This window comes from Oncorhynchus clarkii, chromosome 7 (genome assembly GCF_045791955.1).
Source record: "Oncorhynchus clarkii lewisi isolate Uvic-CL-2024 chromosome 7, UVic_Ocla_1.0, whole genome shotgun sequence".
Taxonomy (NCBI): Eukaryota; Metazoa; Chordata; class Actinopteri; order Salmoniformes; family Salmonidae; genus Oncorhynchus; species Oncorhynchus clarkii.
This window is the reverse complement of record NC_092153.1, coordinates 61717942-61730317: the sequence shown is the minus strand read 5'-3', so window position 1 is coordinate 61730317 and position 12376 is coordinate 61717942. Positions and strand designations below refer to the sequence as shown.

Sequence of the window (12376 nt, the reverse complement as noted above, 5' to 3'; positions counted from 1 at the left end):
GGATCTTTTATTTCAGCTCATGAAAACAACACTTTATATTTTTGTTCAATATATTGTATATTATACAGTTGAAGTCGGAGGTTTACATACACCTTAGCCAAATACATTTAAACTCAGTTTTTCACAATTCCTGACATTTAATCCTAGTAAAAATTCCCTGTCTTAGGTCAGTTAGGATCACCACTTTATTTTAAGAATGTGAAATGTCAAAACAATAGCAGAGAGAATTATTTATTTCAGCTTTTATTTGTTTTAACACATTCCCAGTGGGTCAGAAGTTTACATGCACTCAATTAGTATTTGGTAGCATTGCCTTTAAATTGTTTAACTTGGGTCAAACGTTTCAGGTAGCCTTCCACAAGCTTCCCACAATAAGTTGGGTGAAGTTTGGCCCATTCCTCCTAACAGAGCTGATGCAACTGAGTCAGATTTGTAGGCCTCCTTGCTCACACACACTTTTTCAGTTCTGCCCACAAATGTTCTATAGGATTTGATGGCCACTCCAATGCCTTGACTTTGTTGTCGTTAAGCCATATTGTCAAAACTTTGGAAGTATGCTTGGGGTAATTGTCCATTTGGAAGACCAATTTGCGACCAAACTTTAACTTCCTGTCACGTCCTGACCTTAGTTCCTTGTTTATGTCTCTGTTTTAGTTTGGTCAGGGCGTGAGTTGGGGTGGACATTCTATGTTTTGTATTTCTATGTTTCGTGTTTCTGTGTTTGGCCTGGTATGGTTCCCAATCAGAGGCAGCTGTCGATCGTTGTCTCTGATTGAGAACCATACTTAGGCAGCCTGTTTTCCCACTATGTGGGTAGTTATTTTCCGTTTCAGTGTTTTCACCATCGGTTTTCCTTTATTATTTTGTTCAGTTTATTAAAGGCATCATGAACATATACCACGCTGCGCTTTGGTCTACTCCTTCTTCAACCAATGAAAATCATTACAGAATCACCCACCAACCAAGGACCAAGCAGCGTGGTATAGAGAGGCTGCGATATCTGGAGAAATGGACATGGGAGGAGATATTGGACGGCAAGGGACCCTGGGCACAGGCTGGGGAGTATCGCCGTCCGCAGGAGGAATTAGAGGCAGCTAAGGCTGAGCGGAGACACCATGAGGAGTTAACACGATGGCAAGGAAGCCTGAGAGGCAGCCCCAAAAGTGTATTGGGGGAGACACACGGGGAGTGTGGCTAAGTCAGGTAGGAGACCTGAGCCAACTCCCCGTGCTTACCGGGGCTAGAGGTTGATCGGGCAGGCACCGTGTTATGCGGTGAGGCGTACAGTGTCCCCAGTGCGCACGCATAGCCCAGTGCGCTACATCGCAGCTCCTTGCTTCGGCTGGGCTAGAGTGGGCATCGAGCCAGGAGGAATTGAGCCGGCTCAGCGCATCTGGTCTCCAGTGCGTCTCCTCGGCCCGGGTTATATGGCACCAGCCCTACGCACGGTGTCCCTGGTTCGCCAGCACAGCACGGTCTGTTCACCCCGCCGCACTTGCCGGGCTACAGGGGCATCGAGCCAGGAGGAATGAAACCGGCTCAGCGCATCTGGTCTCCAGTGCGTCTCCTCGGCCCGGGTTATATGGCACCAGCCCTACGCACGGTGTCCCTGGTTCGCCAGCACAGCATGGTCTGTTCACCCCGCCGCACTTGCCGGGCTACAGGGCAGCCAGGACAGGTTGTGCAGGTTCGGTGCGCGAGACCTCCAGTGCGCCTCCACGGTCCGGTCCATCCGGTGTCCTCCTCCACGCACCAGGCCTCCTGTGGCATCCCCACGCCCCAGGCTGTCTCTCCGTCTCCTCCCTCCAGGTGCTCCCGCCTGTCCAGCGCTTCCAGAGCCTCCCTCCTGTCCAGCGCTTCCAAAGCCTCCCGCCTGTCCGGCGCTGCCGGAGTCTCCCGTCTATTCGGGCCCGCTGCAAGGGTCCCCAGTCTGAGGTCGGCGGCGAGGGTCGCCGCTCCAAAGGCGCCACTTAAGTGGGTCAAGACTATGGTGGAGTGGGGTCCACGTCCTGCGCCATAGCCGCCACCCCGCACAGATGCCCACCCAGACCCTCCCCTATGGGTTTAGGTTTTGCGGCCGGAGTCCGCACCTTTTGGGGGGGGGTACTGTCACGCCCTGACCGTAGATTGCTTTGTATGTTTCTATTTTTAGGTTGGTCAGGGTGTGATGTGGGTGGGTATTCTATGTTGTAGGTCTAGGTTTTATTTTTCTATATGTTTGGCCTGGTATGGCTCTCAATCAGAGGCAGCTGTCTATTGTTGTCTCTGATTGAGAGCCATACTTAGGTAGCCTGTTTTCCCATTTTGAGTTGTGGGTGATTATTTTCCGTTTCAGTGTTTGCACCATACGGGACTGTTTCGGTTTTCATTTATTCTCTTGTTCTTTTGTATTTTGTGTTCAGTTTATTCAATATATTATGGACACTTATCACGCTGCGCATTGGTCCAATATTTCATGCTCCTCGTCAGAGGAAGAAGAAAACCGTTACACTTTCTGACTGATGTCTTGAGATGTTGCTTCAATATATCCACATAATTGACCTTCCTTATGATGCCATCTATTTTGTGGAGTGCACCAGTCCCTCCTGCAGCAAAGCACCCCCACAACATGATGCTGCCATCCCAGTACTTCACGGTTGGGGTGGTGTTCTTCAGCTTGCAAGCCTCCCCCTTTTTTCTCCCAACATAACGATGGTCATTATGGACTCATTTTACTGTGGATTTAGATACTTTTGTACCTGTTTCCTCCAGCATCTTCACAGGGTCCTTTGCTGTTGTTCTGGGATTGATTTGCACTTTTCACACCAAAGTACGTTCATCTCTAGGAGACAGAACACATCACCTTCCTGAGCGGTATGACGGCTGCGTGGTCCCATGGTGTTTATACTTGCGTACTATTGTTTGTACAGATGAACGTGGTACCTTCAGGCGTTTGGAAATTGCTCCCAAGGATGAACCAGACTTGGTCTTGGTTGATTTCTTTAGATTTTCCCATGATGTCAAGCAAAGAAGCACTGAGTTTGAAGGTAGGCCTTGAAATACATCCACAGGTACACCTCCAATTGACTCAAATTATGTAAATTAGGCTATTAGAAGCTTCTAAAGCCATGACATAATTTTCTGGAATTTTTCAAGCTGTTCAAAGGCACAGTCAATTTAGTGTATGTCAACTTCTGACCCACTGGAATTGTGATACAGTGAAATAATCTGTCTGTAAACAATTGTTGGAAAATTACTTGTGTCATGCACAAAGTAGATGTCCTAACCGACTTGCCAAAACTATAGTTTGTTAACAAGAAATGTGTGGAGTGATTGAAAAACAAGCTATATACAACTGCATATATTCTTATACAACTCAATACTTCAAATTTTATAATATCGCCCAAAAATAATATAGCAATATGTAACTGTATTGATCCCCCCCCCCATCACTAATGCCTTACAGGTAAACAAACGATGCCCCAAGGTAGTATAATATTGACATTTCTAGAACAGAAAAAGAAGACCATGAATGTGATTTTTATTTTATTAGAAAACAAATAGAAAAGTAAAATAGTTCCATATTGTTGTAACAGTTTTCCACAATGTGTTATCACAACAGAGAAAGAAGCACCACATCATACAAGTCACGTAAGGTTCTAGATGTAGAAAAACTGGTAACAATTTTTTAGACGTAAGAGGTACAGACACCACACATTAGCTAAATAGTTTGGGACTTCATAAAAGTTGAAAATAGTTTAAAAAGACAGTGTCTTTAAACAGAGTAACCCAGGTGGAAGGATATGGTGCACCATGCTAGTCCCACCAGCTGCCATTTTTTATTAAGATATTAACGAGCACCATATGAGCACCATATAAGCACCATCCTGATAGGAGCATCATAGTTTTGACCAAAATAATTATTATTCAACAACACTCTTCTAAAAGGTAGTACATGACACATTTCTAGGCATTTTAAGGAACCTTCATCAGCAATGCCTTAACATTATTACATGCAACTGAGATGTCAATGCAATTAGCATCTGCCAATCTATGATTGCTAAATTACTAAAATGTCAAATGAAAGCATAGCAGACACTCTTATCCAGAGCGCCTTACAGGAGGAATTAGGGTTAAGTGCCTTACTCAATGGCACATTGGCAGATGGTTCACCTAGTCGTCTCGGGAATCGAACCAGCACTCTTTGGGTTACTGGCCCAACGCTCTTAACTGCTAGGCTACCTGCCACCGTACTTTCCATTTGTGTTAGCTAAGGAATGAGTTACAACATCGCAGTCCATATTCATTTTGCATTACATGCTATGGTCAGGATTCTTACAGTCAAATAGCAATTGATGTCTAGTTAGGTGAGAGGAACATATGTAGTTAATCAGATTCCTTTGATAATACCATTGGCAACTGGCAATATAATTTGCTACAATCTAAATCACAAGTAAGTATAAGTGATTGTATTCATGAGCATTATTGAATAAATCAGAACGTTTAAAGAGATTGAACTGGATCTTAAGCACTTACAAATTCGTAATATATCATACGAATTGTAGATTTGTAAAAAAAATATATATATACTGCAGGATGTAACATTTCATACGAAATGGATGACAATTTTCAGGGCCCGTTGTGGCTTTAAGTGCTACTTTCAAAACTACTGGCTGAAATTATACAAAACCTTTATAATGCATCTTTAAGAGGTGAAAAGAGGGATCAACCTGATATTGAGAAGGAAAATCACTTGTCATTAAAGGGGAAAATCAGCAGTTTTTTACTTATCAATTAATGTTATGTACCCATTGATTCTTGAATAATGCAACTTATAAATGCTTCATGATCTTAGTTCAACTGTCGTACCCCATCAGAACGCAAAACACAAGCTTGTTTTACTCCAATGTTTGGAAACAAAGTAAATGTAAATAAACACTACATGGCCTCAAAACATGGTTAAAACTATAATTTTGATATCATGGATGGTCAGTCCTATCATCCATAGCTTTGTCTATGAATTTTTAAGTGGTTACATTTCTCCAGACCCATCCGCTTTTTACCAAAATAGGGGAGGGGCACAGTTTGTTATAGTACTATAAAGCTGCAATCAGCAGTAGAAACTATGTCACATAATATCTCCTGATGCACTTTTCAAGTTTCAGTCAAAAGTTTCAAGTTCTATGCATTTCACTCTGCATGGAGAGAAGTTTCAAGATAGGCTCTAATGCACTTGAAATATTGCCGTACCCTCCCTTCACCATCTCCAAGCTTCCTTGTGCAAAAAATGTGTGGGAAGTGAGTTTCAGTTCACTGGAAATGCAACTACTACTGTTCATTTACAGAGAGAAAGGTTTTCAATTAACAAAGACCTCTATCAGCCCCTCATTCAGTTGCTGTATCAACTCAGACCCAGGCCAGCCCAAACCAACTGGGCTTGAGATCTGAGGGGCTGAGGGCCTGGTCTATGGGTTTAGGCCTGCAGGGCTGCAAATTCAGTCGGGCCCTCTTTCGCAATGCTTTTCCCAGTGCTCCCAACTGTCTCACTCTGAGAGACATGGATTGTCAGTCACAGTCAAATACACATAGCTAGTGTTCAGCAGGTCATCGACTCATCTTTCAATAAACTGCAGATTGATATCACTCTCTGGCACCAGCAGTGTCCGGGTCATGGGTTTGACTGCTGCACCACTGCCTTCTGGATCGGGCTTTATATCAAACTGCATCAGAATCTGAGGGGACCAGGAGAGGGGTTGAGAAAATTAGAGGGCATCCCTCACATGAACAGTACTTAGAAGAGCGGAGGTCTACTACAAGGATAAAAACACAGTATACAGTCACAACCGAAATGATTGGCACCCTTGATAAAGATGAGAAAAGGGCTGTATAAAATAAAAAATACAAATACTGAGCTATATCGTATGCTCTGGCACCCTCCCCTTGCGAAGATAACAGCACTGAGCCTTTTTGTAAAATGTTATGAGATTGGAGAACACATTGGGAGGGATCTTACACTAGAGGGGAAAATGTATTACTTGTTAAACAAAATCTCATTAAATAATAAAATGTTCCCAAAAAATGTAGTGTACTAAATAGCTCAATATTTGTGTTATTTTATAGTTTCTCATCTTTATCAAGGGTGCCAATTATTTCAGTCACGACTGAAAGTACTGGGACTCAAAATGCTATGAAAACGAATGTCATTTTATGAGACACTTTCTGCCAAAGCCTCGATGTAAAAGTGACCAAGAATCAACTCACTCGTGCAAGTGCCAGGTAGACCTCCAGTTCTGCGATGCGGCGGCCGATGCAGCTGCGTTTGCCCACACCAAAGGGCACCGAGGCATACGGGTGGTGGCCTTCGTCCCGGTTCAGCCAGCGATGGGGCTGGAAGGCATTCGGGTTCGGGAAAAATGATGCATTCCGGGATGTGGCAAAGTGGCAGAGGGTGATCAGAGTCTGGATAGGATAGAATCCTGCTGTTAAGAATCCGTTTGGTTTTTTTACTTTCCATTACACACATTTGCCTTTACACATGAATATTACACCATATTACACCAGATTGCTGTAAAAGTGCATAAAAATAAGCACTCAACATCACGTCAACACTTACGTTTTTGGGGAGGAGGTAGCCTCCGACCTGGATGTCTTTGTCTGCGATGACCCTGGCATTGGCCGGAATAACAGGATAAAGTCTGAAGAAGCCAAAACACAACAATGCCAGTGTGACTGATCAGTCTAATGACTGATCGATTGGTTGTAGTAGTTGATTGAATCAAGGGTACATAGTTCACCCCAATTGGTAGTGGATGAAATTAACTTCCCTTAATAAATTATATAACGAGGACCTATGAGTGGTTGGAATAGTGCTGTATAAATCCAAACCTATATCATTACTATTATTATTTTGGGGCGGCAGGTAGCCTAGTGGTTAGAGCGTTGGGCTGGATCGAATCCCTGAGCTGACAAGGTAAAAATCAGTCGTTCTGCCCCTGAACAAGGCAGTTAACCCACTGTTCCCCGGTAGGCTGTCATTGTAAATAAGAATTTGTTCTTAACTGACTTGCCTAGTTCAATACAAAAATGATCATTCATCATATTTATGCTGCAGTAGTTTGTGTCGGGGGGCTAGGGTCAGTCTGGAGTATTTCTCCTGTTTTATTCGGTGCCCTGTGTGAATTTAAATATGCTCTCTCTAATTCTCTCTTTCTTTCTTTCGCTCTCGCTCTCTCGGAGGACCTGAGCCCTAGGACCATGCCTCAGGACTACCTGGCATGATGACTCCTTGTTGTCCCCAGTCCACTGGGCCGTGCTGCTGCTCCAGTTTCAACTGTTCTGCCTGCAGCTATGGAACACTGACCTGTTCACTGTGATTACTATTATTTGACCATGCTGGTCATTTATGAGCATTTGAACATCTTGGCCATGTTCTGTTATAATCTCCACCCGACACAGCCAGAAGAGGACTGGCAACCCCTCATAGCCTGGTTCCTCTCTAGGTTTTGGCCTTTCTAGGGAGTTTTTCCTAGCCACCTGCATTGCTTGCTGTTTGAGGATTTAGGCTGGGTTTCTGTACAGCACTTTGATATATCAGCTGATGTAAGAAGGGCTTTATAAATTAATTTGATTTGATTTTTACCTGAGAACTTCCTTGACCACAGCCTTCATGAGGGGCATGCGAGCCACGTCTGCAGCCCCAGGCACCCTCCGACCCCCCATCACAGTCAATACCTCCTCCCGCAGCGAGGCCTGAACCTCAGTGTGCCGAGACAGCTCGTAAAGGGACCAGGACATGGTGCTGGAAATCTGAACACACACAGGACACAGCAGATCAGTACGACTGTAAAATCATTCACCATAAGAACACCGCAGCAGTGGATGGAGAGGATAGTGAGCTCTCTACAACTAAGCCTGACTGTATGGGATCAGACTTAACATACAGAGAGGGAGATTAAGAAGAGGAAGTACACTGTGACTAGGAGTGAGGGGGAATGGAGACGTTTGGCTATTGGATATGTTAAAAACGAATATTAAAGCACTAGGTCAAAGAGCGATGACGACAGAGGTGAGAGAGATGAGAGAGGAAGGAGAGATTAGAGATGTTCCTCACCGTGTCCACCCCAGCCAGGAGCAGCTCAGTGACGTTGCTGTACACCGTCTTCATGGGTAGCCCCGTGCGGGTCAGAAAGTAAGTCAGATATCGCCCCTCCACCTCCTCTCCCCGCGCCACCTTCTCCGCTTCCTCCATCAGACGCTGGTCAATGTGACCTTTAGCTGCAATGAGATAGATCAGGGGTCAAGATCAGAATGAAGGAGCTCAGTCAGACCTGGGTTCAAATACTATTTGAAATTTTTCAAATACTTTCAGCGTTTTCTTTAGCCTGCCTGGAGTACCAGATGGGCTAGGTGTGCAGTATTGCGACAATTATATTGGTTCCATAGCACCAGGCTAGCTCAATCAATTCTAGCTAGTATTTGAAATGATTTCAAATAGTATTTGAACCCATGTCTGAAGGAGCTCTAGTCAGACTTAAGGGATCCGTACAGCTTGAAGAGGAAAAAATAGACCTCTGGGAACGCTTACTACAGGGATTACAGGTAATGAATGGAAGGAGACCACACACTATGGGTTCTGTTCAATGGGAACTATTTATAGTTACTATAAGTTACTAGAAATCTATCCGTTGGGAAAAACTAACACTGGGGACAACTAATAATAAATCAGTAGGTCAGTCAGGTAGCATGGATTAAAGAAGTCCATGGAATTAAACCAAGGTGGAGCAAGTATGAGGCTATCCAAGATGGCAGCTCACCGAATTGGAACATGTAGTCCCAGCACTGGCAGAAAGTGTCCCAGGGCTTGGGGAACAACTGGTGTAACCAGGCAGGCATAGCCATGGTGAGGAGCGTCATGACAAACATGGTGTTAATGGACTGAATGAAACGTTCTGTCTCCATGGGAACCACAGGGTCTAGACAACCAATCCTGGAATCGAACAAGATTGAGGAGATCCCTGCAGAAAAGACAGGCAGAGGGTAAGGGGAGAAGGGTTTGAAAGGCTTCCAGAAGGGCTTTGCGTTTTCACTCTGTAATACAGATCCAATCAAGACTATTATAGACTTGTCAGAGTAACATATCGTAACACATCGTACCATACACAAGTATGTTATGTTAATAGACTAAACTAGTAACTTAAAACATCAACAAAGAGAGTTGAGTAAAAGCAGGCCTCAGGGGCAAACCACAGTGAATGTAAATAGGCCTTACCTTCGAGGCCGAAGCGGTAGAACTCGCTGCCGATGTCCGGGACGAGGCCGCGGGGGTCCTGGCGCCTGCGGAGGCGGAGCTTAGTGATGAGGTCATCTACCACGCCGTTTAGAGTCGCATCGTAGGCCTCCACCGCCTTCGGACGTAGCATGTGCTTCCCCAGGAGACTCCGCACCGCCTGCCACTCCTCCCCCTCACTGAAGAAAGTAAGGTAAACAGAAAATAATGCCATCAAATGAGTTTGCACACCAACAAACATCAATAATGTACATGTTTTATACAGGCTGGGCCAACTGTACTGTAGGCTACATTATGGAACTGTAATTGTTCAGTTTGTGTCATTCTTTTGTTTTTTTTATCTTGTGTTTGTTGTGTAGTAAATATTTCAGCTTTAATTTTCATGGTTTTATTTGAGTTTTTTTTCCTGTAAAGCACATTGTGTTGCATTCCATGACTGAAATGTGCTGTATAAATAAAGCTTGAATTAATTTGAGATAGTATTTTCATATTCCTGGTGATTAGGTAATAACCCATAGGTAATAATAACCCATCATAGATCGAGGGATGACTCACTGTCTGTATGGCCACTAGCCAACTATTCCTTTGTCTAAAGTCTTTGTTTCGTCTCTGTTAATCTTTCCTGTTTCCTGTGAACAGCACGTCACCCTGACGTCAGAACAGCTTAAATCAGCTTGACAAGTCATTGAGTAAGATCACACAGTCAGACACTGTCACAAAGATAATTAGGCTGCTATAGTGATATTATGAAATATGGGACACCCATAAAAACAGATGCTATGTGTCAAGTTTAACAGTGTCCAATGGTGATGACTGTGGCTGTCTGAGGGTGTGGTAAAGACAGAGAGAGGAGGAGAGGGGAGGGGGGAAGAGGAGAGGTGTGGTGATGAGAGAAAGGAATATGGCGATAGGGGAGGGAAAGGGATAGGATAGGGGAGGCAAGGTCAACAGAGTAGAGGGGAGGGGGACAGCACGGGAGGAAAACAGCAGAGGAGAAGAATGGTACTCACGCTGTGAGCAGTCCGTAGCCGTGGCCTCGTTGTTTCCTATAGTCCTTCCAAGAGGAGAGGTCAGAGCGGATGGGGGTCTGGCCCTCCTGCCTCAGCACCTGCTCTATCAGGGCTGGTTCGGCCACGTGCACTGTCAGAATGGGACCGAAGCTGGCCTTCCACATTGGCCCGTAGCGCTTCACACCCTCAAGCTGGGAGAGACAACACATTAGCACACAACGCATATGGATGGCATGATTCAGTTAGAGATAGAACCGTCTATAGAATTATTATATTTCTATGGATGGAACATGTTGTGAGCAGACCTAGCTACAGTTCTAAAGCTGCTTAATGTAAAGTTTATGGCCAAAATCTGTACAATGTTCAAAGTTTTAGCAGCCGCCCTATGGTCAATATGTGATAAAAAAGCTTGCCTTCTTGCTCCTTATGCTCCCATCTACCCCTATGAGCCAGCAGACACCCCCAAAGCAAAGGAACGTGCCTGAGTTGCCCAAGGCACTTTCCTGCTCAATGAACCACTTGTCTTACATAGCCTATACATTCGCAACTGCATGTCTGGTACATTTAGGTAGCTTTTGTTGGCCCCTTCATAGCTTTTTAATTGATGGACAATTACATTACACACTGATGGTTAGGTTATACAGTACATGTAAGAGCCAGTGACAGGGTCTGCCAGTCTGACACTGTTTATGGCCTTGGCTGACTGAGGGGGGCAAGCCTCAAGCCTGCCCTTCTCTATAGCACCATGCCATATCTAACCTAATGGAGCAGGTGTAGAAAGATGCCTGAGCTGAGTTCCCACTTCCGTTTTTCAGGGGAAACAGAAGTTAGGTTGAAAATACTGTACCCCTGAAAACCGGATGTTAGCGTTTTCTGGCGACTCTGCATAGGCTATGCCAAACCCAACATCAATGTAATAACCTATCTATTCCAAGAAACAATGTGAAGACCATATACATATCCTAATGAAACATTAATTACTATGGTTTTGCCGTTAAAAAGACAAACCCATAAGCACTAAGTATAATAAATTATAAATCACACATTTCATACATTTACATCAGTGTCTGGCTAAAAAGTCACGATTAAAAAGAAAAGATCAACAAGTCAACAACATAATTTACCTGCAGCTCGTGGAGGCGGGACAGTCCCCGTTTGGCGAAGAGGTCCCAGGCAAATTTGGCGACGGTGGGTCCCGGCATCTCCTTTAGGGTTTTCATCCCGTGCGCCGCCTCGGTCTTCTTCAGGCCAGCTGCGCTCTCAGCCCACTTCTCCATCCACTTGATCAGCGGGGACGCACTGCGACCGGACACTTTGAGGGCTTGCTGCAGCATCCTTATGGCTATGTTCATACGATGGAAGATGAACGAAGGAAAGTATATCGGGTGTCGGTGCTCATCTTGCACCAAGACACTGTATTTATACCGCTCGACCCATGCCGGACTAGAGTTATTAGGTTTCTCAGTGTGGGCCAATGAAAGCGAATGCTGGGGTCGACCCCGCCCAGTGGCAAGGCTGGGACGCAGTAGGCGTGAACTATTTGGAAGGTGTGTCCAATCAGATGGCAGAAGTCAGACCAACCCAAAGAAGCGCACACGTGGAGGGTAAATAACCGAATCAATTTTTATGTAGGACGATTTTTCTCAGACACCGGTGTAGGTTGCTGAGAAACAATTTTCCTGCACTGTATTTCTCAGTCTAGGCTTTTATTAGGAGGAAATTAATAGCAAACTGATATATGATAAGAATAAGATACGTTACCCCAAATCACATATTGAAAAGAGTGTAGCTTAGCCTACTCCTATTATATGACATTTATCTGATGTGGGTAATCAATTCTACACATGAATATGAAACAAACATGCAAAATCATTTCAGTGCTGTTTAGCCTATAATATTCGGGTATTATATAAGGGATGCTTTGTTTCAGTCACAGTGGGGTTAATATATTTTATTTCAGTGACTCCAGAATAACCCATGTTAAATTAGTGTTCACTTTTTCCACGTCATAAATTGATTGACTGATACTTTAGAATGCATTTTCCAGTCCTGTAGATGTTGAGCAATAGGTCTATGCGTGATCCAATTATAGGCATAGGCG

At 44.4% G+C, this 12376-nt stretch overlaps 1 protein-coding gene across 1 annotated transcript; it reads right to left on the bottom strand.

Moving 5' to 3' along the window:
* Positions 1-3512: 3512 nt before the first annotated feature.
* Positions 3513-11714, bottom strand: LOC139414377 (cytochrome P450, family 27, subfamily B, polypeptide 1). The gene is made up of 9 exons (XM_071162292.1): positions 11400-11714; positions 10276-10466; positions 9248-9444; positions 8793-8993; positions 8090-8253; positions 7619-7785; positions 6593-6674; positions 6241-6438; positions 3513-5711 (listed from the first exon to the last, which is right to left on the bottom strand). Exons 1-9 carry the CDS (start codon positions 11625-11627, stop codon positions 5592-5594), a joined length of 1548 nt encoding a protein of 515 aa, XP_071018393.1. The 5' UTR covers positions 11628-11714; the 3' UTR covers positions 3513-5591.
* Positions 11715-12376: the final 662 nt, after the last annotated feature.